This window comes from Corvus hawaiiensis, chromosome 8, assembly GCF_020740725.1.
Source record: "Corvus hawaiiensis isolate bCorHaw1 chromosome 8, bCorHaw1.pri.cur, whole genome shotgun sequence".
Classification (NCBI taxonomy): domain Eukaryota; kingdom Metazoa; phylum Chordata; class Aves; order Passeriformes; family Corvidae; genus Corvus; species Corvus hawaiiensis.
The window spans coordinates 33,154,768-33,182,533 of record NC_063220.1 but is presented as its reverse complement, the minus strand read 5'-3'; the positions used below and the strand labels follow the sequence as shown (position 1 = coordinate 33,182,533).

Below are 27,766 nucleotides of genomic sequence, written 5' to 3'. Positions count from 1 at the left end.
AACCCCACAAGGCACCAGGCAGCTTTGTGACAGAATCAAGGCAGCCAGACAGACTCACTGATTCAAAATGATATATTTTCCTATGAAACATGTAATATTTATGGCTGGATGCTAATGAGATAATCAAGTCAGCCACAAGCAAAATGTCTTGGGTAGTAAAAACATTTTATTTACAGTATTATCTCTAAGCATTTTTCACATATGCCCAGCTCAGGGTGCTGCTTAACCACCAGTTCAAGTAAAGTGGTGCAGCATATGGAAACTTGCCAAATGCACTGGGATTCATGGCCCTGGCAAAGGCTGCAGCTCCACCCAGGAACATACTTGGGGGCTGCTTTTTGGATTGAAACTGCGCTGCTGTTCAGAGCTGGATGTCTCAGACCTACCTGGTTCTGGAAAGCTTCTGGAGCAAGCTTCTTATAAACCGGAGCCACATCAGTAGCTAACGTTTGCAAATTATTTTCAAGAAGTTCCTCCTGCAGGGAAAGGCAACATTTGGTGCTGCAGTTTGCTTTAAAAGAATCTCAGCCAGTTTAGAGATGCCCAGTAGGTCAGCTTCTATCTCATATTTTATTAAACTGACTTCTGTTCTGCTGCCCTTTGTCACTAACCATAAATGTCTACTTTTGCATGACTAAACCAAAACTGTTAAACAGAAATCAGCCAAATAACAATAGAGGATACCTGCTAGGTCAAAGGAACCCAGCACACAGGAACTAATTTCTGCATTATTTTCCATACACAGTCAAGGAGTGAGGTATGTTGCACTCAAAAACACAGAAGTAACATCCAGAGGAGAAAAATCATGCCCCAAGCTGAGTGGGGATGGAAGCCCAGGTCTTCTGTTAGTGTTTTGCTTATGGGGGCCTTAGCCTATGCTGACACACCATATCAGAAACTCCTAATAACATTTAACTTCAGCTCTTAGGTCTTCTCTCAGGTACTTTTCTCATATTGCAGCAGAACTTCTAACAGGAACATTTTTTAACTATTTTGTTCTTTGGAGGGGCAAAACTCAGGGCTTAATGGAAATAACTACTAGATTCAGAAATAATATTCCCTTCCTTAGGCTAAGCCATATAAATACAGAATTAGCTAGGGGGGCTTCTATGGCAGCATCGTATTTAAGCTCTTATTTGTAGAAACAATCCCTAAATTCTTATCCTAAGTTTTTGCTTTTTCAGGAAAATCACCAACCAACTGGGAAAGCAGAGGGCAGCGACAGACTCCCTAATTTCTTTTCCTCCAAGGACCAGGCTTTGAGAGACAACTGCAGCTTCAGTTTCTCATAGTGTATAGTGGCAAAAAATAACAGCTTGCTTCATTTTATTTAAAAAAACCTCAAACCCACTTAATACCACACAGTAAACACCAACATACATAAACACCAGGAGACTTCACTTTTTTCAATGTGATGTTACATTACAAGATCATACTGTATTTTTAACTCTTACTAAACCCAGTTTATCAGCTGTAAATGGCTACCACAAGGTTTTCTGAACTGCATTGAAGGGTAATGTATCCTTAATTATCCATCCTACCAGGAGGATATGTATCTTAGAAACCATTCTTTCCTCAGTATATTACACCCTTTGCCTCATCTCACTCAGCACCAGAAACCTACAGAGAAAATGCATGCACAGAATGTTCCATGCATAGCATTATACAGGGGGAGAACACACAGGGAGTAGCAGAGGACAGAGAAGGAATGGGATCCCTAAAATGAAAGAATGCCCAATAAATACATTTTGCTATAAACTGGAAGTTTATAAAACAAATTCCCTCTTGAGACAAGCAGAGCTGGTTTTGGCCTGTTGTGCCTCAGGCAGGTGTTCAGTGAGGAGGGCAGAAGGGCAGCATGTGCTCTGTTGTGCTGAGGCAGAAGCACCCACCTCAGGCCCTAATGAGGTTTGTGAATACTCACAGTGCAAGTGGACTCCACACAGCTCAGAGAAGACTGAGGGCTTGCATTCACACACATGTGCATGAGAAATACTTCATAAACTGTTTTTAGGACAAAAACTCAGGAGCTGGGAGAAATATTTACCTACAGTGAATCAAGTGACATCTCTCTTTCAAGAAACAATGGACGTTTCACACTGTGTGTACATAAGAAGATTACTGGCAGGGTAACCCCAACGGAGAACCTGGTACCGGAGTGCCTCAAAATATGTCAGCTGTGCTAGGAAAGATGTGGTACTTTTATATAGGAGCTCCATAGGGAAGTGGGGTTACAGACACCTACAGTCAGAACAAAAGGCACTTTGGAGTCACGCTGAGAATTATCTGTTCACCAGGCAGTGGTTACCAGCTTACAACACCTTTATTACTTCTTCATGAAAATATTTTCAATGCAAAAAAACTAATGTGGTTGGATTTTTTTTTTGAGGTTTGTTACTTCACCTAATCCATCACTATTTTCTGTAGTACCTCAGCTGTATGGCATCACTAACACTCATAAGCAGCAATTACAGTATCATTTCACTGCATCACATTTTAGTGTATTCATTCCTTCAAAACTATTTCAAAAACATGCTGTCCACAGAAAACCCTGTTTATCCTTGGTGACAGAGGGGAGCCCAGGCTGTCAGCTGGTCCTACAGCAGTGGGAAAGCAGTGCAACCCCAAGGCACAACATCTTCTGTGCCAAGGCAAAAGGCCTGAATCCCTGAGCTACAGGCTTGGCCCTTAGAAAAAGGCCTTTACTTACAAAGAATTAACATTTCACAGAGTTACACAGTGAGCTAAATATGCATGCAAAAAAGCATTAAGAATAATTTTATGGTATTTAAATACATAGTAATTATTCCATTGAATGAAATCTCAGTGTCTTTTACTCTAAATACTACAGTTACAAAAACTTTGTTGGGTGTGAGTTTATGGTAAGTTACACATACATGTGGGAGAGAGAAGGGGTGGAGAATGTCTAGTTCTGAAAATCATCAGAAAAGGCATTTTGAGGGAAAAAAAAAAAATAAATCTTACTTGTTTAGGGTCATCAGTGAGAAGCCTAAATTTCCTGGGGTTTTTGCTCCTGGCAAACTTACAGCCATTGAAATACATACTCCACGAACAGCCAAATGAGAATGATGCTCCACAAGTTTCTGGGTCAAGTCCTTGACATGCACAAGTACGACTACAAAAGGAAATAAAGACACATCAGGTCAGCTGGCAACACAGCTCTTGGGTCTGGGGGGTTTTTTAGGTCACTGCTATTTCTTTTATAATACAGAGCATAAACAAAAGAAATTTGTGAAATTCATGGCTTAACCAGGTATTTTCTATTAAGAAAATACTCATGTGTAGAGGGCTGACTTTTCTGCACAGTCTCAATTTCCCCAACACGCAATTTTGGGACAGAAATATAAACACTCAGTTATAGCTATATAAATACACCCATGCTTTCATTTTGACTTCTTCAGCTGGATAACATTTTCAACCAAGAACAGCCCTGCTACTAAAGCTTACCCCAAATCCAATAGCTCCTGTCTTACGTGCAACACCACCATTAACTCCAAATTGATCTGACTTTTTGGGTAGACCTTTTAAGAACACAAGCATTAGATTTAGGTCCCCATACAGCTCAGAGTCTGTTGAATGTGGGCTACACAGAAATCAGCACACAGGCATCACTGCAGTTGCAATATATTCTCTAACCGATTAAACTAAATTCCTCTCAGAGGCATAGAGAGGAAGATCCTAGTCTTGAGTGTTCAACCTCACGTCTACTTTACAAAGTCACAAACCTCCTTCTTGGCAGCTCTTTTAGCACAGCTGTGTGTGCACAGGGCACACTGGCCATGTTGTGTGCACAGAGCCAGGAGAGTGGGTCCTCGCCACCCCTCGCCTGGGGCACGGCACGTACAACTCCCACTGAGAGCCTTTCCTCTAGAAAGAGCCTGGAATGAGGTGTGATACCAAAATGACACCCGGTGGTTTGGAATTTTAGATGCACGAGTTGAACTACTGAGCTCTCAAGAGCACTCAAGGGCTCCTAGGGCAGGGACTCACTCTTCGTTGAGGGCGCAGCGCCGGCTCGTGGGACAGCCATACTTGCGCAGGCTCTGTGTCAGCTCCTTGTACAGCGTGTCTGCCAGGAGGTGGGGGATCCCCTCCCAGGCCAGGATCAGGATCACGATCACAGCAGTCTGGCAGTGGTGTCCCGCACGCTGACGGACCAAGCACAGCAACTTCTCCTCATCGCTACTTCTTCGGATCACCTGGAAGAATCACTTGGATTATTCTTTGCCAAGCACAGGCATCACCAAATGAGCTGCTCTTCTCTGGGACAAGTAAGGCTGGAAAAGCAAGAAATGCTGCCCAGAGAGTGTCAATCTGCAAGCAGGACTGGGACAGCGTCACACACTAATCTCTGGTGTAGAACATGATTTTGTGTTGCTTTTTTGCCTGCAGCAGAAATAGCAGTACATTTTACAGGAGGAGCAATATTCAAAGTGTTGTACACAAATAATAAAGAAGATGCACTACAAGGAAAATAACCTCTAGAAAGACAACAGATCCCCTGAGAACCTAACGTTACTTTGAAAATACAACAGAAAATGTAGTGCCAAACACTCCAGAAGGCAGGTATGTGAAAACACACTCCAAAAGCACACCTAGGCATGCGCTAGGGCAGCTACTAGCGTTACAGATCAGTACCTAAGATGGTTCCCACCTTGCAAAGAAAAATGAGAAGAAAATGATGGAACAGACTGTTCTTAGTGAGGGAAGCAATGGGATTTTTCAGAACATATCCCCAGACTACCTACATTAAAGTTCTTAGAATGCTGACGTTTTTACTAACCTGTATGACATACAGAACACAGAATCTTGTAAACCTTATTCCTCACACACAAGCTAACCAGTATGGGACAGTACAGTACACCACTGAAAAAAAATGGGAAAAAATTATAGTCCTACTCCCACATATTTACGTTTTTGCCACAATCTGAAACAGTGGCATTTAAGGCCACCAAAAATGCATTAAAGCTAGGTAATACTAGAACACAGTCTTTGAAAACCAGGTTTATTTATTCATCCAACATGTTTTAACCAGCACAGCCTGCACAAAGCCTCCAGCAAAGGTGTCAACGCTCCAGTGTTGACTGCTCTCTGAGGCAGCAGAGGCTCCATCCTCCTCAGCCCTATCACACATAGGCTGGGGACCTGTGTGGCTCTTGCTGTGTGTGCACAAGCCCCTGCACTGCAGACCTCTGTGCCAGCTCCGTCAAAACCCACTTGCTCTGGGCATGCAGCCGCTCAACCCGGCCTTCATCCAGCACCCTCTCCATCAGCAGAGCTCCCACATATAACAGACAACAGCACTGGGCACGGACCATAAAAGCAGGAAGGCAACAGTTCACTTGCTCTTTGAATACCTCCAAATATCTGAGCATTCAGGCAGATTCCCTATTGGACTGATGTCAAAACTGCTTTGCTGCCAGATGTGCATCTGTCACTCATATGTGACCCCCTAGTCTGATCACCTCTGAATATCTAAATCATTTTGACTCACTAAAAGCAGGGACCAAAGCACACTTGCAATTCATCTGCAAATGAAAAGGTTTGCAACAGATGAACAGTTGAAAAGAGCATCTGTGCAGGCTGAGCAGGAAGAAGCAAACTTGAAGTTAATTTGTGTCAAGAGAGAAAGTATGGCCCTTCTAAAGTTAATCACACACTCTTACAATGAGCCTTAAGCTTCATGAGAATACGAGTAAATGCCTCTGATAGACCATTCCTCAAAAGGAGTCTTGGTTGTAACTCCCCAACAGGTTCAGTATGTTTTATAACGAAAGAAAAATAATCCAACTCATTTACATTTAGGTGAGGTATACAAAAATCTGTTATGGCTGATACAAAATACAGGTTACTCATGTCAATATGAGTTTTACGTTCCTCAGGCAGCACAGTTCCTTCAAGCCAGAAGAACAACTTAATTGTGTTACTCAGTATGAAATGATGCTTCTAGGCTTCTTTCTAAATTTTTTTTTCATTTCTAGGCTGTAACTTCAATAGCACAGTCTGGTACTGCACAACATCATGTTGCCCTTTTAAAGTTCTCATATAGCTCTAAACTAGAAACAGAGTCCAGGAAAAATGACAAGTGAACACAAAGAAAATTTATAGTTTCCTTTAAACCAAGGCCACACTTTCCTGGAGTTAAATGTAGCTGGAATTTGCTTCATTATGTATATAGCAGAGAATCCAATACTGTTATTGGACCCCAAAACATTTTAGAGCCCATCACCTTTGTGGCCACAAAGGCAGTGAAGGGATTTATAAGTTGTGTGAATTTCATTTCTGTGGGTCAGGTTACACCATGTGCTCACCCGACTCTACAGCCGGAGCTCTCCTGTCCTTCTGTTCCCAGAGATCAGGCACTTCTCCCACCTGTTACAGGCTCAGAAGAGCCCACTCCGCACCAGAGCGGGCCCATGGCCAGAGACAGTACAGCCAGAGCTGGAGCCGAGCTGCTTTCCCATAGGAACTGATGATTCCCTCCACATGCTACCCCTGACATTCTCACAGAATTAATAAACTGAGTCTCTCCTGTATAATACTAATAAATCCACAGCAGTGCCACACTCAATGTACAGAAAAGCCATTCTGAGCATGGCAACTGAACTCTGGAGTGTTTCCTCAGACTGGGAACAATGCAGAAATCAGCTGGCAAACCTTGTGTCCAAAGGTTTTTGGTATTACTCATTATTTCTGTGATGTAGTTAGCAACAGTGATAAAGTAAATAATTTAATACTTCAGTTTGTTTAATTTTGGTCCCTAATGCATTTAAAAGGCATGAGAAAGTAATAATTTGTTAAGTGGAGGAACTTAAAAGCTAGGTTTTTAGAATGGGAAAATAAAAACCTTTCCCCTGCAATTGCTTTTCCACACAAGCTAACCATGACTGACTGACTGACTCACACTGAAAAAATAACATAATCAACAAAACAGACTTGTAACAAGTTTTTGAAGCATTATGTAACGCTTAAATACAACAAGCAATAGCACAAGAGGAAACAGCTTCAAGTTGCCCCAAGGAAGGTTTAGACTGGATATTAGGAAAAATTTCTTCACAGAAAGGACTGCCAAGCCTTGGCACAGGCTGCCCAGGGCAGTGGTGGAATCCCCATCCCTGGAGGAACTTAAAAGACATGTAAGATGTGGTATTTAGGGATGTGGTTTAGTGGTGGACTTGGCAGTGCTAATGATGGGTCAATGATGGGACTCAATGATCCTAGAGGGCCTTTCCAGCCTAAATGATTCTACATGCCATGGTCAGCTTCTTGAAAGTATGCAGGGCCAGATCACTCCTGAGCTCTTTCAGCAAGCACTCGATGTCATCAGTGCTAAGTATCCATCAAGACTCCCACATTAACTATGAATAATCTGTTTCAGCTGCAACACAGAACTTCTGGAAAGAACAAAACTTCTAACAAACTTCTCCACAAAGCTCAACTGATACCCACTCTGCACTCAGTAACAGGGCATGAAGTGACAGGCTACCCACTCTCTCACCTGTGTGCAAATGTCACCATGGCTAGGACAAAAGGAAACACTGACATGGGACACAGCCCCTTCCACAGAGCTTCCTTGGAGCACTCACCTATTGGACACATAGTACCATTAGTACCATCCTTGTAGGTTGCTAATTTGGGCAGGATGCTCAGTTATTTTGACCATTTTTAATCCCAGTTTTGTTCCATCCTTCTGGTGCTGTAGTTGGTGCACCCACCACTACCACGTTCGGCATTCCTACAGCTATCCAGGTGTCCTTGTTGATGTGTACATCCAAAGGAAGTCAGCAACTCAAGTAATTCATTTTATCAGCTAGCCCAGATAGTCTCAAACAGCAGAACCTGAGAATATGAGAGAGCCTTCAAGGTGAGCCACAGCCAGCTCAGACACAAACACAATCAACAGCTCTTAAGGCAACACACCACAGCTACACTGCTGTTTCTACAAGCCACAAAGGTCTAAACTTAACCAATTTTCTTACCAGAAAGCATGACCCAAAAGCTACAGCATATTTATTGAAGAGGTGCCATATGCAGCAGAATCTGCGCCAACAATTTAGCAACAAGTTATGGGATAAACAAGAGGAGAAGTTGAGATTTTTCACACCTTTGCATAAAAGGATAGTGAAGAGACAGAAAGGGATACTAAAAATTGAAGAGTACAAGAACGAGGCCAGAGCAGCAGACTGTCCAGCCTTATCCTGACCCTGAGTGACTAACAGCAGTTGCCTATGACTGAACAGCAAAAAAGGCACTGGGATGTGGAGATGGTTTTCAGCGAAGCCAGGCACCTTCCAGTCACCCACCAGCAGCTCAGGGGATGTGCTCTCTCACAGCTTTTCAAGGATTTGCCTTTTCTGCATTTTCCCACTCATTGCTAAATCCATGCAGCAATTTACCACCCACTACATTATCAGGGAAGCTTAATCACAGATTATGTGAAAGAAAAAAACATTACTTTTCCTTCCTGGAGAGCTTGCTCCTTGCCAGTGCCCTCTAGTCTTGATCCAGAATGAGACTGGGTAAGACATTGCTGTTCAGCTCTCCATGCTACTGGAAAGCTGAGAGAACCCTGCTTTCTTGTCCCCTTCCCTCCTGCCAGGCTGGCTAGTCTGCACCTGCCTTTCCCAGTTCTGCTGGGGGACCAGACCTAGCCAGTACCCCAGCCTGGGGGGCAACACACTTTCTCACAGAGGCAGAACTATGTTCCATGTTTTCTTTGTTTCTCCCCAGTAATTCTCACCAGTTTTGCTGTTTCCATCATGACTGAACAAGCTGATGTCTAATGAGCCATTATCTTTAGCACTAACACTCCAGTGTCCATCACTGTGCATGTGAAACCACAACACTGCTTTTTGTGGGACTTTATCAAGTGAGTTTTAGCTATTATTTTAGTGGCCATTTGTTCTGATTGCAAGTCCTTCCTGCTCTTCATGATGCCTGTCCTTCTTACATTATCCTAAACAACTTTTTATCATCAGCAGTTTGGCTCCTGTCTCCCACTTTTTCCAAACCATTTTTGAACAGTTTGCAATGAACAGCATCAGTAAAGTTACACTATCAATAAAACCTGCTTCAGCTGTCCAAATGCTTGAGTTCTACTTCCTTGGCAGGAGCTCTAGAACAAGGAATAAGTACACTGTGAATAAAAATGTCCCGAGACATAAGCCAGTCTACCTAAATTAGCATGTACACAACTTATGGAAGTAGCTAAGAGCCTGCAGAAGTTCAGCCCACCAGATGCTGAATTACCACATGGATGAGAAATTACTTTCCAATTACCATCACCAGAAGAGCTCTGTTAACTTTAACATGATAGAAACCAGACACCACTAGCAAAGAGCATAAAATTTTAACTGCGCTAAACACACTCCTATAAATTACTGGATTAAAAAACCCCCAGAACAACAGAATCAACAAAAAAAGTCCTTTTTAGGGTTTTTTCACCTCCATGTGGTTCCACTGCAGTATTCCCTCCAGCCCATTCTGAATTTCTTCAGTAGAATAAACTATGTCTCCTTTGCAGGGTATCAGTAATTGATTTGAAAGTGAGAACATACTTAACTGTTCCCTGTAATTTCCTGAAATAGGAAACTCATTTAGAGCACTGTGGCTCCAAGTTTTCTAACCTGCAGATTTTGCCTCTGTACAGAGTCTGTGTATGGAGATCCCTCAATACAGGACAAGACTCTGCTACAGTTCCTTAATAATCCGCCAGTGCAAGTTGCTGTTCAAACCTGCTGCTGTTCTGGCAGGCAGTGCTGTGACAGACAGCAGAACAAATGGTCCAGCTTGTCACAGAAGTGAGTCCGCCCTCCTTTTTCCTAATTGCCCCCTAAACATACACTAAACCACATTAAAACTCTTTTCTTACTAGAAAATGTTACATCCTTTTATTCTCAGCATGTCTAAGAGATATGAAAATGGAAATGAGTTCCACTTTGCTGAATTCTCTCTTCTTGGTGGTGCATCAAAGGAGACAGCTCTGAACAGCTGCTGTCAATCCAATCCTGTAAAGTTCCTTAGCCATTTCTGCAGGAGTATCACTGATGTGCAATACCTGCAATTATCTGCAAACACTTCTTTTCCATTTGCTCCTGGCACCAGTGCTGCACCGGTTACAGATGAGCAGATTGCAGTACATACAGGCTGATTCTTCTGCAATCACGCCACCAGCACTGCAGAAGTGAGGACAAAATCCATGTCTCAGCTCCCACTGCCCTTCCCCTCCTCACTCCCTTAGGCTTCCCTTTCTGCCAGACTGCAGCCATGGAAAGCTGCCCTTGGTTTGATAGGGATGTTTGTTCAGAGGTCACGTTGCTTTAAATAAAGTAGTGAGAATGCCAAAATTCTTGCTCTTTAATAATACTTAACCTTGTCTACCTTAACATAGCTTTTCTCCTTCATTTTTTACTTTATTACTATTACTTAAGGAACAGCTTTACTTTGGATGATGTTACAAACATTTTTGTCCAAACTAAACTCCTCTAATTCTGTATTTAGCCAACATTGAAAATAGTGCCTGCACAGCTACACACACTAACATAATGTGGCACAACACTATGGCAAGAAAGTGATGCTCTAATAAAACATTATCCAAAAAAGTGAGCAAAACCCCCACCAACCACCCTCTCTATCTGCTAAAAATAATTTCCTTGAAGACTTCTATGGAGAACATCACTTAATCATAAAGACAGTTCAATAAATGAAATAAAAGCACAAAGTACAGTAGGCTGTTTAAAGCAAAACAGAACTGCACATCCTACTTACACCTGTGTCTAGGAGACAGTCAGTCCAGCAGAATTTACTTTAAAGCCTCTTTCAAATCTATTTTTAAAATTCCCCACTCATGTTCCAAATTACATGACAGCTTCACTGTCCCCTACAAACAGGGCTGCACTGTAACTTCTGACCCCTTAACTGCCAAGCAGGATACAGAAAATAACGATCACAGAGCCATTTGCCTTTAATAGATTACACATCTCTTCTAATACCAACAATAACAGAGAGAGAGTCAAAGCAGGAGTAACTTCTCCATTTTCTCACTTTCTCAATTCCCACTTTCAATGACTTTCTCAACTCAAACCAAACTAGCAAATTGAAGAAAAACATCTTCTCTGCATCTATAGAACAGTTTATTGTTATTAAGGCTCACTCAGGACTTCACAAATTGTAGTTTCTGGCATTTAATTACAAATTCCTATCAGTTCAGTGATCTAGAAAATCTTTATTATAACAGTGGGCCATCTAAGCATTACTTCAAAAACATTAGTTTTAGTGGCTAGTATCAGGTTTGTGTTTGTACAGGACTGGAATGAGGATTTTTATCTGTTTTTATTCCACTCCTACTTTTTTATTATTTATACAGCCTACTAATAAACAACCAACATAAATAAAATAGAGATCTGTCAAACTATAAATAAAAAACTCAAAAAGGGCAAACAGTACACAAGCGAAAGAGTCTAAGAAACAACTTCCAAAAGGCATAAAAGCACCATAGCATGGTATTTTCAAAGAAATTAGGGCTACCACCAAGATAACAGAATCGAAAAGGTCAACGGATCATCCAACTGTTAATAAAAACCCAAAAACCAAAACCAACCAAACAAAAAAAGAAACAAAACAAATTAAAAAAAAAAAAGGCATTCAGAGAAGATAAGGCTCAAATGTTCACAAACAAGAAGTTTGGAAAGATTCCCATGTCAGAAAAGCTTCATAGGGGACACCCAAGAATTTTTTTTTTTTTTTAAGTTAAAGCCCTGACAGAAGTGGTTAGAGAACAATAGTAAAAAACAAACATACACACAAAACCCAAACCACCATTCCCTGCCCCCAAACAGCAGCCGTTTGCCAAGTTCAGATGATACCCACAAAAGAAACTCAAGGATCAAACAACTGCAGTATTAAATGTGATGTGCATTGTCTTGATTTTTCATACATTATTACCAGAGCGCCTGAAGATTCCCAAGAGGACCCAGCTTTATAAAAAGCCCCCGGAAGAAATCAGTTAGTGCCGTGATCACATCAGCCTGGTATCTGTGAGGGCAAGGCACGGATCACCCAGGAAAAGCTGATGCACAGGGAAAGCTCAAACTTCTCAAGTGACTCTGAGCTGGGCATTACCATGCAGGAATGAGAATCTGGCATAAGGATTGAAAGTGCTATGAAAATCCCAAATTGCTGCTCTGCAACAGTGAAAAAGCAAAAACAACTGCAAGGAATTACTGGGAATGGAGCACAGGGATGAAATCATTATTGCCAACATTGTAACTCCCAGCAAAAGAGAACAGGAAGGAAAGGCAAAAAAGACGACAACATTTATGAAAGGCAATTGAACACAAAAACACTGCCTCCAGCTCAGGGAAGCACAAAGCTGTGAATTACTGGAAACCAAGTGAGTTTTCTGGAGCAAAAGTGAGCAACTGCCTTGCTCTTCCACCTTTGTGCTATTTATCAGTCATGGAGACACAAGATTGGCAAAAAGAACCTCAGCCTGACCTGGAGGGTTTTGTCATTTCTTCTCTCTCATCTTTTTTCCAGAGCTGGAGCTTTAAAAATTGCATTGCAACTCCAAATGAAGGCAAAAGATAGCAGTGATACCTTAGGTGATCCAAGTCAACATCCACTGAAACCAGGAGAAGGAACCCACAGGAAATGGATTTAATCCAAAACCAGCAAGACCCAAAGCTCAACCCCCCTCTGAGGTCTGCAGTGATGTGCCTTTGGCTTCAGTGCTGCAAGATGATGCCTACAGTGAGCTAACTTTCACATAAATTGAGGTAATTGTAACTTACCATCACACAGAGCAGGAGAAAACCAAACCACAACACATCTGTTACCAGCTAAAGCTCTGATGAAACAGTGGGACCAGTGAGTTCAGTCACCACTGGCTGGTTCTAGGGGATGCACAGTAACATGAAACCTTTCATTACACAAACAGGCTACTAAGAGTGACAGGCCAATCATTTCAGTACTTCAAAACTTTTCTTTCTTTAACATACTAAGAAATAGTATGATGACATGGACAAAGCAAAAAAGCAAAAGAAATCCAAACATAAAAGAAGGAAGAATACATTTACCCCAGCAAGTGTCCCAGAATGCTAAGTTATTTTCTGACCACACACCTGTCACCTACACAGATATCCACACATTTGGAATCTGTGGCAAAACTCTATTAATTCTGTTTTGACAAACAAATGAGACAACACAATTTGATGGGGAAAAGAAAAAAACCCAGAGGTCAAGCAATGTTCTTGCTGCCTCATGCAGTGAAAACAATCACAAGCTCATCTTCCCAGTTTGTGTGGGTGTCAGTCTGATACCAACACATAGAACAGGCACAAGGTTTCCAACCCTAGGCAGTATTTACTGAAAACGTTTAACTAATAGGAGCATTCTTGTTCATATCCAGAGGCACAAAGTATCACCCTAAAATATAACACATTAAAAAAAATACAGAAGAGATGCTTATTATTAAAAGAGTGAAAGAGAAATAATTCTGCAAGTTAATGGCAACCTGAAACCTATGGAAGAGAACATCAGCTCCTCTAGGAGAAAGGAGTCTGTCTCAGAAGATGTTTAACACACCAGGTACATGTTGGGAGTCACTTAAGAGAAAATAACTTAGGAGTCACTCAGTATTATGGAATGCAGTCACTAACAGAAAAATGTATGGACACAGGTATTTTAGAAAGCCTCCTTAAATTTTAAAATGTTTCTAATGAACCAAAAAATAAAATAACCCAGTGGAAATAGGGGAATTTAATTGGGAAAAAATAGTTCAATGTGATCAACAGATTAAGTTCCCTTCTTTTATTCTGTTTGCTTCAGCAGAGCTCCATCCCAGTGCTCTCAGCAGTGAGTCCCTCAGGAACCCTAAGGGCAAGAGTATGTCCATCTACAAAGCAGAAATGAGTCTGTTCCAAAGGACACTGGAAATGAGTAAGTGAAAGTCCCTGTGCAGCTACAGAGCCTCATGGCTACAAGTATCAAAGAGCACAGCAAGCCTTTTCCAGACGCTTTCAAACAAATTTCACCATTAAGTCTCTTTGGTTTAGCCAAAACCCAAATATGCTCCATAAAAGGATTAAAAGTAGCACTGCCCATGAAAAATTAATGCAGCATATTAAGAACATCAACCCAAAATATGGATTTTACTCAGGATGAAACAGTTCTACAGGAGATGTCAGGGATTCCTTTCCCTCTCTTGTACTGAACAGCCACACAGTAACAGCAGACTTGGAAAAACATTCTTCCTCTTTAGGTGTAAACTCACACAAAAGAAAGTCACTGCTCCCTAGAACTTCAGTTAAATGAACATTGCAGTTGCCTCTCACAAACATTTCACATACAGAAAGGTGAAAATCTAACTGGAGAGCAGGTCCCTATACCTTAAACCAGCCCTTTCCATAGGCACCCCAGCACTTCGACTGTCACAATGCACACACCTGTGGGACACCATAAATCCTGCCACTTCTGTCTTATATAAAACACAGTATGTTGATACTGGCAAGAGAAAAATCAAGGTTAAGAGTTAGTTTTAAATGCCTTCTTCCTTTTAGCTGCTCACAACTGTTTCTATGGTAAAATTTTTAGCTCCTGTCCTCTGTTAAGACTAAGTGTTTTACTTAGTTGAAACACTGAGAAGAATCTTACCAGTCTTTTTGGATGAATTGTTTATGAAATTAGTTTTAATTTTTTTTTCTTGGATACTGAATTTGTTATTAAATATTATCTGAAGCACGAGCGCATATGTGATTCCCTTCTGAAAAATATTTTATGTATTGAGTATAAAAAACACATTTGTTCCAACCACAACCAGTAAATGTTTAACATGCAAATTCACTCACATACAATATGCAATAACCTTATTTTTGGCATGTAGTTACAAGCACTACCCTATCAACTGTACAGTTACCTTCAGTTTTTTCAATCAAGTCTGAAATTCCTAAATACAGCAATACATCTTTTTTCTTTTAACAACCAAGTTCTTTTATTATTTCCAAAACTCAGTTTACAAGATTTCCAGTCTACTTTTTACCTCCCTCAGTGGTTTCAGCAAAGATTAAGGACAATCATTTCTTTCCAAGCTCTCTCCTGGAGCTTGTGTCTGTTACCTCATTTCCTGGCTCCTATGAAGCAATGCAAGACAAGACTTTGGTGAAAACTATCATCATAACATTTACATTTTCAAATACTGAGTTCAGTACCTCAAAAATAGTAATGAACCCCTTAGCATATGAGATTGAAATTCTCCCATCACTCTCTTTTCTTCTAGTGGTCATGCAACTGAGAAGGGTTTTTAAAAATGTTCCTGGATAGTTTTCCAACTCCCTCAAGCAACCATCCCTTCTTTTCTCTCTTTCACAATTTCCAATGACATATTTTACAGAACACCCCAACTTGCAGACACTGTCAGGGTATTTCTACCCTTGTTCATCTCTGCTAGCTCTGTTAAGCCTCTTCCTTTCACATTCTTTCAAACCACCGTACATAACATACAGCACCACACCTTAAATTTAAATTTAAAAAAACCCAAACAAATTGTTTTCCTTAGCTTCATCATTCAGGCAGACTTTTCAACCAATTAAGAATCAGATCTTCATTAAAGACCAGATTATATTTGAAGTCAAGGACCGCACATCATTTGAAACCACACAAAACAACTTAATTGATTTAACATAAAAACTTACCCACTTGGCAATTGGACACCCCTGAGAGCTTTTTCCTTCCTTTCCTGTATAAACCACTACCTCTATTCTTACAGCGCTTCCTTTTGCTCCATACCTGCATTAAAAAAAGTTCATGAGTAAAACAAACTACTGTAGACCATTTTAAAAGAGGAAACATTTTCAATAAAGGATTAATGAATTTATATTTACTGAGAACAGAAAAAACCTGAAGTATTTATAAAGCAAAAAAAAAAAAATCCTTTTAGTTTAAAACCCTACTTGCAAGAGTAGCTTTTGACATCTCTCTTCTGATAAACTTCTGCCACTAAGGAAATGTTATCTGGGTAAGAAAATGTGATCTACATACAAATCCTAGTGCAACCAGTCACTAATACGACCTTTTTCTTTCCAGTTTGCCACAGCTTCTTCACAGGTAGGACACCAGAAAACCTTATTCTGCCAGCTGCTGATCTCTGTCCTTCCTATTGACTTCAAGGGCACCTCAGAACACACTGCACTTGAACTTCAGCCCTGAGGTTGCAAGGACTCAGAAAAGACACGAGTTTGGACCTGAAGTGCTCGTGTTCACTGCATGCACATCTGAACAAGAAAACACTTTACAAATGAGTACTGACAAAAGTTCAGTAAAACAAAGCTAAACACAGCACTTCATTTCTCAGAGCTCTACTTCTTCCCTGTTTAGACAGTCAAAAATACAATGAGCATTAAAAGCTGAATTTTCCTCACCTGTTCTCCATAATTTCTCTCACAGCAGCAACACTTGGTCCTGTCCCGAGGTGCGTGTAATAGGGCCCTTCATCTTTTTCTATAATTTGCTCTGTAAGCAGGAAAAGAAAATGATGTTGGCACATACAAAATTTATTTACCCCATTAAAAGTAAACTTACAAACAGTTTACGGAAATGCCTTCCAAATTAAATTAGAACACATAAAATTTGATCCTGAAATATCATGAACAAAGAGTATGACAAGCTTTTTTCTTCAGACACTTTGAAATTATTTTATACTTCTTTCTTCTGATGATTCTGCTAGTATTTTTTTTTAATGTTATAAAGTAAAACCCTAATTATAGCAATATTTTGCATTCTTTAAAATTTTCATAAGAGGAGCTGGCATGTACTGACTAAGTAAAATTCCCAATATCCTTGTTGGTAGGAACATTACTAATTCATTTCAGACAAACGGGAATTGAGGGCAATAAAATAAATTAACTGATAGTCATATCCTACAGAACAGAAAACATAACCCAGGCCTCTTAACAAGCACTCTGTAGATTCAGAACATGAAAGCCAAGATGAAACAATCTGCCTGCGTACGATTTGTTGTGAAGGGTCTGACTTGTCTTTCCATCTGGGTGCTCTGATAGTGACAACAAAGTGCGTCTCACACTCTCAGCCGAGCTGTGTTTGCACAACCCTTCATGCAGAGCTTGCTCGGACATCTCCTGCTGCAACAGAGTTACTCCGCAAGTGGTCCCACCTCAACTCCACCTGAGCTCTCCTCCACGTGGCCAGGTGTCAGGACCCTTGGACATGGACTCTTCCAGGCCATCTCACAGTGACCATTGGGACTAACAGTGACAGGAACAAGGCCACCCCCAGCTATGCTCTCCTGCTTGCCTAACAGATTTAGGCAACAAGGACAACACACTGGGACACTGTTGCCCAGCCCACTCAGGCACAAACCAGTTCTACACCATCAAAATCATGACCTGATACCATGCAGGTAAGTACACATAAAGCACAAATCAGCAATGGCAGAACAACAAACAGAAAATCTCCCTTTCTTCCAGGTTCAAATTTAAGAGAAGGATTTAAACCTAAACCTGCCAGCTGGAGTACAAAAAATACTCAATTCTGCTGTGTTTTGCAAGCCCAAAGAACACCAAGCAAAAGTTACAAAGAGGGGAAAGATAATTTCCTCCTTTCTTCTAATGGTTGAAACACTGATTCTTTTGCAACAGCTGTCACATACACTTCCTCACATTAAAGGAAGCAACATGAGCACACCTCCATTTGAAACGTACAGGCAAAAGTTAGCAAAAACACTTACCAACACAGTCACAAGTTGGCAATTCAGATTGTCCTTTTTTGGTAGGTGTGTCTATTAAATTTTTTGTAGGGGTATCAAGAAACTTCATAGGTGATTCAAGGAAACTGCTGAGCGTGTTTTTTGCTGGGGAACACCCTGAGTCACCTGTGCTCTGGGCGTGGTCAGTACCCAAACTGGTTGATGTCAGAACGGTCACCTCACCCATACACTCCATATTCCTGAGAGCTTCAGCAGAACCTGGTACCTGGGCCCCACCACAGGGAATAGGCAGCACCTGTGACTTCGGATCTACCTGTTGAACCTGCTGAACATAGGCTTTGTTTTCACTACACATTTCGTTAGCTCTCAGGTTAGACTCGTTAAAAGTTGGCGGCAAAGGATGCGCCTGACTGACATTTGCTGTTTGCTGTACCTGAGAAATACATTTTTCTGTAAACATCTGTAGGTTTTCAGTTGGTCTTTTCAACAAGGATGCTGTTTTCAGCTGTGAAACAGCCAGAGGATTACGGGAGGACAGGTCGCTATGTTGGCTACGTGCAACAACTTCATTTTTCAGTGGATCAGTGCCTAGTGGGTCACTGGTGCCTGCAGTTTTCATTTGCTCATTCACCACTTCACAGCCAAACAACCTGTCTTTTTTTTTCTCCTGCGGTGCCTCAGGTAAACATCTGTGGAATTTTATCTGTGCCTGTGGGAGAAATAATCTAGTTTTTTCTTGTGATGCTAAAGTATTTTGACTGAGCACTCTCTGTACTTTGGTTCTTGGAGATTTTTTTTCAGATGGAGCTACCCTGGAGTCCTGTGGCATGGTTTGACCAAGCTTGTGCAGCTTTGATGATATCCAAATGTCCTGCAATTCACTATGCTGGCATGACAACAGCTCTAGCTGGTTTTGATTATTTTGTTGATAGCATACTTCTTGAGGCTTCTTTCTGTGTCTTGGTTTCCATGGCACAGCATTTCCTTTCTTATTTGTTACTTGCTTTTGCTTTAACAGTAAGGAACTATAGTTTTGCCTAAAAAATACAGATTCTTTCTTCTGCAACACATCTTGGTTATATTTTGGCTGCCTCTCATGTGATATTAGATTAAGCAGTGATGCCTTTATGTCATTCTTCTGCTCTGGATTTGTCTGGTTTGATTCAATCAGCGCTGCCAGTTGAGTTAGTTGTGCAGCTACATCCTCTTCATCCTGGCTGTGAATTCCTCCTTCTTTAATCAAAGAACTACCTTCCAATTTCAAATCATTACATGTTGGCTTTTGCTCTAACTGGCCAGGAGTTTCCAAGCTGTTCCTTGTTTGCTGGACATTACATGAAGCATTGCAATACCCTGCAAGGGTGACTGGCTCATGAGCACAACTTTTCTTGGAATCATATCCTGAAAATGATGTTGCACTAGATGTTAAGTCAGATAAAGTTTTGGTATCTCTTGAGGATAACTGTAATTTATACATCTCCCCAGCCAGACTGGCAGGTTTATCACACAATTCAGACACTGAACTTTGGCCATTGTATAACACTGCCTTATTAGGGAGCTGCTTCTGCGAGTGAGTGCAGTGAGCCAAGAGCTGTTGCTCATTCTGCAAATAAGTGTCTTTGATTTCTTGTAATGCAGAGGATGTGAAGGAGGATGAGATATCCCTTTTAAAACCATGGAGCAAGTTGCAAGTTGCTTCTCCTGGACATTCAGTACTTTCAGTTTTAGCTGGTGAAGTTGTTTCTAAAGGGGCTTCAGACAACTGTGTTAAAGCTTCAATAGCTACAACCTGCTCCAGAGTTAAATTTCGGGTTTTAATCAAGGACAGGAAAGTCGGCTGGAGTGCAGAATTCTCAGGCTGTGTATCCACCTGAGGGACTTTAAAGCCATCCTTCCCTGCCTGCAGTTCCTCTTCAGGCAGTGGAGGACAACACAAGCTTTCCTGCAGATCCAAGCTGGAACCTGTCTGCAAAACTGACTTATCAGAATACTCAGAGATGCTGCAAGTGCAGTTTTCCTCTTTCATTAAAAGATTCCCTTGGTTTTCTGGGTGAACACAGCCAGTGCCACTTGTCAGAGTGCTTACTATGTTATTCAGATTGGTACCTTTCGGCCATTGCATGTGGGAGTTGCTTGTCAAATCTGTCCTTTCCTCTACAGATACATTTTTCAGTGAAGCAACTGCTTCTGGTGGTGAATAATGCAGGGTTTTTATGCCATTTTTGATAGTGTGCACAAAGGATTTTTTTTCAGCAAACTGACTGGGAGCGGCTGCTCTTTCACTGTGGTCAGCATGTTTCAAGTGTTCGGTGCCCGTCACAGCACCACGGACGTCGCCGTTGACATGGACACCAAAGGATGGCTTCTCGTTATGTGCCCACTTCTCTGCTTCTAAGCCAGTCATTCTCTCTTTCTCCTTACACTGCACATTTTCAGTGGGTACTGCTTGGTTTGTCTTCACCCTGTATTTTTCACCATGACCACATATACTGCATTCCATGAGTTCTGGTCTGCGGCCATTTACTGGTTTGTTTTCTAAATTTGCCTATAAAACAAAAATAAAAAACCTTTGTTGTAACAGCTGTTCAAAGCATGTTAAAAATAAGAGGCTTCATATTTACAGCAATTAAACCTTCCTTTGACAGATACGAGAAATATCCTAATTAGGCACAGACATCGGAAAAGAACAAAACAGGAAGTTATAAAATAACCTGAAGGCTAAAGACCCTTATCCATATTTATAACTATTTTTCCCCACTGTTGAGGGGCAGAGGAAGAAATTGTGTAAATGTGGGTGGTGGTGGGAGACTAATGAAATGAATAGTCAGATAAACGATGTTAGCATTTAGAATTAGATGTAAGGATTCAATTTTTAATAAATTTGCATAAGCAGATTAAAAATAGGTTAAAAACTTTTGCTAAAAGCAAGACTGAAAAATCCAAAGGCTCATACCACAAAGCTCAGCAGTATTTTGGCATAATTACATTAATTTGGCTAGACCAATAAACTGGCTAAACCAATATACCACTTGGTTGGACACTCTAGGTAATCCTGAAAACCAACCATTCTTGCTTCAAGTCCTTAAATAATTACAAACCCTAAGCAGCAATGAATAGAAAGCCAATTTACATCAGCTCACTTGGAAGTTATTCTTTAAACAGTTGTTTAGCTTCTGTATTTAGAAGGAAATTTCCATGTTTCTCAACAGTCTCTCATGTAAGCCATTCAAAACTGTATTTCAGTAAATGCTAAATTCTACTATTTCGTTATAAATGTTCATCTTCACTGATATTATACAGTACAAGTGATTGAAGCAATGTCAAAATCTAGACAGAGTCAGAATACTGTGTCCTAGAAAGCACATACATATGAGCCTTAAGATAGTATTATGGATATGAAGTAAGGAGTCATGCAAAGCAAAAATAAAACAAATTAAGGCAGAAACTTAGGCAAAAACAGTAATGAAGGCAGGAATCCAATTTTTGTTATGCTATTCAGATTTTAATTATATTAAATTTCCTTTTAAAAAATAATTTTAAATCACAATAGATAGTGCTGGTACTTTATCTGATTCCAACATTTAAGAGTTCTTCAATCACCTGTAACCTTAACCCACCCAGACAGCTTTTCAAACCAGCAATACAACGGGCTAATTAACCCTATGTAGGCATTACCTCATAGCAGTGCCCAGAAAATACCACCTGCTATGAACCATTCAGTTAACTCAGAAATGGTTCTGTGGTCATACCAACAAAGGGTATCGACTTCTGAGAAAACTCAAATCTATTTTGCATTTATTTTCCTACGATTATTATAAGCATCAAGATGGAATTGCCAGAAACCTCCCGGCAAAACAAGGCACACAGAGCCAGCTCTATCTGGAGCTCAGTGGTCACCTTGAAATTGATAGAACACAAACCCAAGAATCCACAGAATGTCCTAGATCTTAGGAGAGCCATCATAACGTCTCATGGAAATGTCATGTAAAAACATGTCCAGCACCTATGCAGCTAAGTCAAGCCTACAGATATTATATACAGAAAGATTCCTTATTTAGTGTCTTCTCATTACACACAGATGCTGACGAATGGTCTGTGAGCTGGAGCTCCTCCATTTTTTTTTTTTCACTGAAAATCCTGGTGATTTTCAGTGAAAGATTCCCAGACCCAGGGGGTCACTGAGCACTTTCTAAGGGATCCACAAAAGCTGAACGGGTTCCACAATTCTATTGCTAGCAGGGTTAAATGCATTGCACAGGTCTCTGTAACTGTACCAGAAAATATTTTCTGGTCCACAATAAAAGAGTAAAACCCCACAATTCTATACCCGCACAAAAGCTGAATTTCAATTACCTTAACTTCAGACAGAACTAGAATATGAAATTGTTGTTCTTTCTTAGGCAAAAGTACATCTAGTATCTCTACCAATCCAAAAGTTGCCCAACCATGTAAAATTGTTATTAAAAATTATTTATTCAGACAATTAGGAGGCTGAGGACATAAAATCAAATAGATGAAAACTAATTCCCCATCATTTGTACATTTTCAACATAACACCATATTTTGTATTCCATTCATCGTTAGAGGGATTGTTCACTGCATTAAAAGAACTAACAACCTACATCTGGTAATTTGGGAGCCATAAGAGGCATAGGGAAGGAAGAAGCTTCATCCACAATTAGCAGAAATGGGAAGATCTGACACAGAATCCACTGACAGCACTCAGTACAAAAGTGTCATCACAGTCCTCCCAACTGGACTGTTCCTCAATAAAATATTTTATCTGATCAAAAAGCACTGCTACACTCAAAAAACCCCAGGATACTGCTTTATCTGCTAGTACTGCACAGGTACAGCGCTGTGTCCCTACAGAACCCCAGTGATCCCAGCAGCAAAGGTGGAATTGCTTAAAAAATATATATATTCTTCATACTTCATAGTTTCCACTAACATTACTAGAAGCTACCCACATGCAAGAAGAAAAAAAAACCCAGATGAATCATATCACTGGCACGAGTTAGTTTATATTTTATTTTTCCACATGAAGACAAAATATTGTCATAAAATCAGATGTTATTGTTTTAATCAAACTCTGCCTTTTGAGCACTGTGTTGCTTTATCTCCTATTACTGAACTGCAATGGATCCTAAAAGATACCTTTTCTTTTCCCTCAAAAACAGAAAAGGCCACTGGATAGTCTGTTAGTATGTGAAGTTAATATTTCCCACCACAAAGAGAAATGCAGACACACTACAAGGGACAGAGCTCATTTGATTCTTCCCCTCAACCTAGGAAAAATCTATCTTCAAGTCCTGAATCTGGATGTAAAAAACCCAGTGAAAACTACAGACAAGGATACCACAACCCCAAGCCAACAGAGTTAACCTTCATGAGAGTTAAGCAATGAAGTCTGATTTGATCAGTTTCTAAGGCTTTTACACAAATGTAATGAAAAGCTGAAGAATAAAGCAGATCAATACTAGTAATTTCCTCTCCTTCTCATTAAGGAGAGCTCTACTCTGCCAGGAGACATGAGCCACTAACTAATCATGCTCAAGCTTAGGCTCTGAAGTAGTTTGTGCTATCAGGACAGGAACCACAGGGTCTGCTGTGGCCACTGCTGTATTACTTAAACTTCAACCAGATATTATCTCATATACACACACACAAGAATTCACTCTGTGAGCTAATGCTTCCAGCACACATGAACAGCCAGTTACAGCAAATCATTTGACATTCTGGAAACAGTCAGACTTACTATTAACTTCTCTTAACACATGATGCCCCTGAGGTAACACAGAATTCACCAACTCACGATCAAAATGCAATGCTTAAGCTACCCCAAAGATATTTCCACATCTGAACAGCAAGCAGGCCATCGATTTGTGTCTCTCATTTCAAACCTCTACAGGTGGTAACAATACACACTGTACTAAAGGACACCACCGTGATCAATTACTCTCATAAACAAGAAATAACAGATGATGCCCTGTCCAACTACTGATAAAATGGCTCTACAAGCAATCTTGATGAGTAACACAACACTAACGCCAAGTCCCCCCTAAGCAACCCTCCCTGTAAGATTCTGCCCAGGTCCCATAAGAATACAGTGCCCAATAGATCAAACAATACTTGCATCCCCTGCTTGTGTCAAAAACTGGGACGGCCCAAAAGACAGCTCTTCCAGGGTCACAACATTCATCAGCACAAAAGGATAAGTGGGTGAGAAGCGCTTGCAAGCTGCGGTGCCATGAGTAAGCCTGGATCCTGCTGCGTGTCTGCAGCCACACAGCCAGCCCCACATGACCCTCCAAGCTGGGACAGAGCTGGCAGCTCCTCAGAGTTCCAAACCCACAATTTAAGTTTTGCTTCAGAAAAACTGTTTGGGAAAGACCCCAAATGTACTTCCATCTAACATTCAAACAAGGTGTTTGATTCATGGTCCGACTGTCAGATGTCACTGGCTCACCAAGAGACAAGAAAGCACCACCCAGCTGACCAGCAGCAATTTACTCTTCTGTCATTTATTCCTGCTGTCTACTGTCTGCTCCCCAGGACATGCAGAAATTCAGTGGAATCAAGGACTTGCACTGGACAGGACCAACATACAGGGATAAGGAGATAAGACATGGATAGGACAGGCAACAAGGAGACAGAGCACAGGTGTGGAGAAACAGTTGCTTATACCAAGTGCTATGTAGGAAACTGTGCACTGGTTAGAACAGAGGCAAATGTAAGGTGGGATGCTGTGGAAGCTATAGGCCACCTCCTGAATACAGCTAAGTTTTCTTTTTGGTTTGTTTTTTTCATTAAAATAAAGACAGATGCAGTAATACATTTAAGAATAAACTATTTCAGACCACATGACATGTTTGACTACTGCAATAATGCAGACAGCAGCAACCTGCTATAAGTTACTGCCCAAGGCTGCAGCCTGAACAGGGTCTCCAAGCAGGCTCCCGAAAGAGAGAACAGCAGAGTAGAGGCCAAGATGCAAGCTGGGGCATATTCCCCATCAATCTCTTCATAGGCACAAAGCAGTTACCAGCACACTGCTTAACTGTGGACATGAAGGAGTCTCTCAGGGTACCACACTCCTACAGCAGCTCAGCTAAGGCACATTTTCTATAGGTCTTAATCCAGAGAAACAGATTGGGGACATTTGTTAACGTTACACAGCCTGAATGTATAAGGTGTTCTGTTCCTCAAGAGAGCAGCATTCACAGATGGCATTGAGGGACAGGACAGAACTTGGCAAAATTATGTTGACAAGTTTTACCACAGAAGCTGATTTATACAGGAACTCAGGGGAACAAGAGGCTCTGCAAATCTGGAGAAAGGAACCTGACCTGGGGCAGGACATTCAGGCTTTCCTGGAGGGATCCCCATCACTTCCAATTTCCCTGAGTATAAAACCACCCTGTCACCAACTTGAGCATCACAGTAGGTACCATTTCACACTGGATCTTACTACAGCTGAAAAGTCTGCTCTAGTTGCTGGTTGCTTTTTTTTTTCCATGTCTGTAGCCACAACAGCAAAGAACATTCTTCCAAGCTACATCTTAGCTCTCAGTTTCATCTCCATTTAATCTACATTTATATCCTCTTTGCTATGTTCTTCAAACACCAGCCAACCTTCCCACCAGAAAAGCTCCTTATCATGTCTTTCCAGGAGGAATTAGTACATAACAGCCTCAAAGTCTTTACATATTTGTTCTCTTCTCTCCTACACCACTACCAGAGCAGAGCCTTCCCACTCACCTTGCGTAACTACTTCAGCGAGACCACTTACAAAGAAAATCTACAGTATCAGACCCTAAAGGATACACTTACTAACAAAGTAAAAAACTACAGGATACTAATTCTGACTGTAAAGGTTCCAAATGGTGACTCCCATAGAAATGTATTTACTGGATTACTACTTGGAAATAGGCTCTCTCAGCCACAAACTCAAATTGTTTCCATCAACTCCTAGCTCTATCTTGTAAAAGCTAGAAACAGGAGTAAGAAAAAACAGAGGGTGAAGGACACCCCATTCTCCTATGCAGGCATCCAAGAAGTGGATTTGTTAAGAAAGAAAAAACCCCAAACACTACAGTAATTTTTACGCCACAGAAGCAAATATAAACAAGCATCTTGCCTGGTCGTTTTCATTTTCCTTGGGTTTTGGATTTGGTTTGATTTGTTTTTTACTGGTGTTTTGAATTACTCAATCTTTTGTCTTCAACACTGAAACCAAGCACTCAAAAGAGACCTTGGCAGCTCTGGAAAATATAGCACTCAATTAAGCCACAAAAGAAAAATTATACAATCAGCAGCAATATGTATTCCTTAATAGAACGTTCCCCTAATGTGCTTTAGCTCAAAAGCAGAGATGAGAGAAATTTAGTCTCTGAATTTACCCACCCTAGCTAATGTCTCTTGTGGTCTACTCATTTATGAAACCATCAGCACACAGTGTTAAGAAGTGCTGCCTGGCCCTTCCCTGCAAATGGAGAATGATCACAGTGTTCATAACAGGGACTTCAGGGAGCAAATCACAGCTATGTGTAACATTCTTAGCAACAATCTGGAAGAGCAGTAAATTAATACTTATAAAAATAGCAAATAATTCAAAGGCCAGACATGATGCTTCCTAAATTAAGCTGGCTAGACAACCATTTCATTACAGCTAAAGATAAATTGTGTATTTAGCAGGAGACATGGGACTGTATTCCCAAAAGGCAGGTTTCTACCTTGGAAAGAAGTGCCTTCCAGGAGGACATTAACACGGTCAATTATCAACTGCACAGTAACTATAGAAACTCCTGGTGCAACTTTATGGCTGAAAGGGTTAGTTCGATTCTTGGATGCATAAATAACAGTATAATTAGGAAAAGACTGGTTACTTTCTATCCTGTACTTTGCACTTTTGCACCTGCTAGCAGAATAAAGCATCCTGTCCTGGCATCCCCAATTCAAGCAAGACATTGATATGCTGGAGAGGGCTTCGAGGACCACAAGAATGACAAAGGATTGAAACATCTTGAAGTGAAAGCCTCAAGTTCACTCTATACTCACTCTCTGCAATTTACCAAAGAGAAAGAAAATTGAAAAGCCACAAACTCCTGCTCAGTCTGTGTGGAAAAGAATGCTGATAACAGAGGGCTCCTTGTTCTAGTAGACAAAAGTATAAGACTCGATGACTATAAGTTAAGCCCAGAGAAGTCTGGCCTTGAACTGTGGTGCACATTTTTGCAGCAAGACAGAAAGAGCAAAGAAATTCTTTTAAGCATCTTGTTACATGTTTGGCTGCACTTTTCATCCATGGGAATTTTCAAATTCAAGTTCTTTGACCTATTTTTAAAAAAATTATGTTTAAACCAAATAAAAGGATACAGTCTTAAAACCTGCCAGCACAAGAACAAGTATTCATAATGATCTTTCCTGCGTTTACCACATGTGAACCAAACTGAGACAACTTAACTTCTCTTCGGGTTCAGCGCAGTAAAGATCCAAACTGCTAAGATAACAACATAATTTTCAACAGTTCCTGTAATCTAACCAGGAAGATATTCAGCTCCTTAATTTAGGACCAAGGTTCAGTGCCCCACCATCTGTTGTACAACCAATTACATTATTTACAAGTTACTACATGTTGGTAGCAGCTCTCAGACCAGAACTGCTAAGGACACAACACCATTCTAGCCTGGTTTTAAAGCTGATGAGGGCCCACAAGACAAAAAGCAGTAAACAATACTCTTTAGGAATAGAAAAGTCAGTGACCTGTATGTCAGAGGAGCAGCTTCATTCAGATTAAAAAAAAAAAAGAAATAGTCATGCTGAGTCACTTAAGACACCAGGCTACAAGGCAGCACTATTCAGGATTTTTCATCTACGTGTTGCTTACTCTCCTGAGGAAAAAAAGCCAAAAAAAATTGCAAATTATGTTTCCTATTCTGTCTGAGAGCTTGCACACCTATGGTTTAAGTAAAGCTCAAAGCAGAATTTGCACTGTAACTTCCACTTGCTATTTACAGGAGTAGC

General features: G+C 40.7%; 1 protein-coding gene across 3 annotated transcripts in view; it reads right to left on the bottom strand.

Annotated features, from left to right (window-relative positions):
* Positions 1–27,766, bottom strand: part of TET1 (tet methylcytosine dioxygenase 1) — a 63,604-nt gene that overhangs the window by 11,871 nt on the left and 23,967 nt on the right. For all 3 annotated transcript variants that reach the window (XM_048310703.1, XM_048310701.1, XM_048310702.1), the window contains 6 exons: positions 17,762–20,285; positions 16,437–16,527; positions 15,711–15,804; positions 4,012–4,220; positions 2,986–3,136; positions 387–476 (listed from right to left, as the gene is read on the bottom strand). In XM_048310703.1, the coding sequence (XP_048166660.1) occupies positions 387–476; positions 2,986–3,136; positions 4,012–4,220; positions 15,711–15,804; positions 16,437–16,527; positions 17,762–20,285 (3,159 nt within the window). The remainder of the gene's footprint in view (positions 1–386; positions 477–2,985; positions 3,137–4,011; positions 4,221–15,710; positions 15,805–16,436; positions 16,528–17,761; positions 20,286–27,766) is intronic.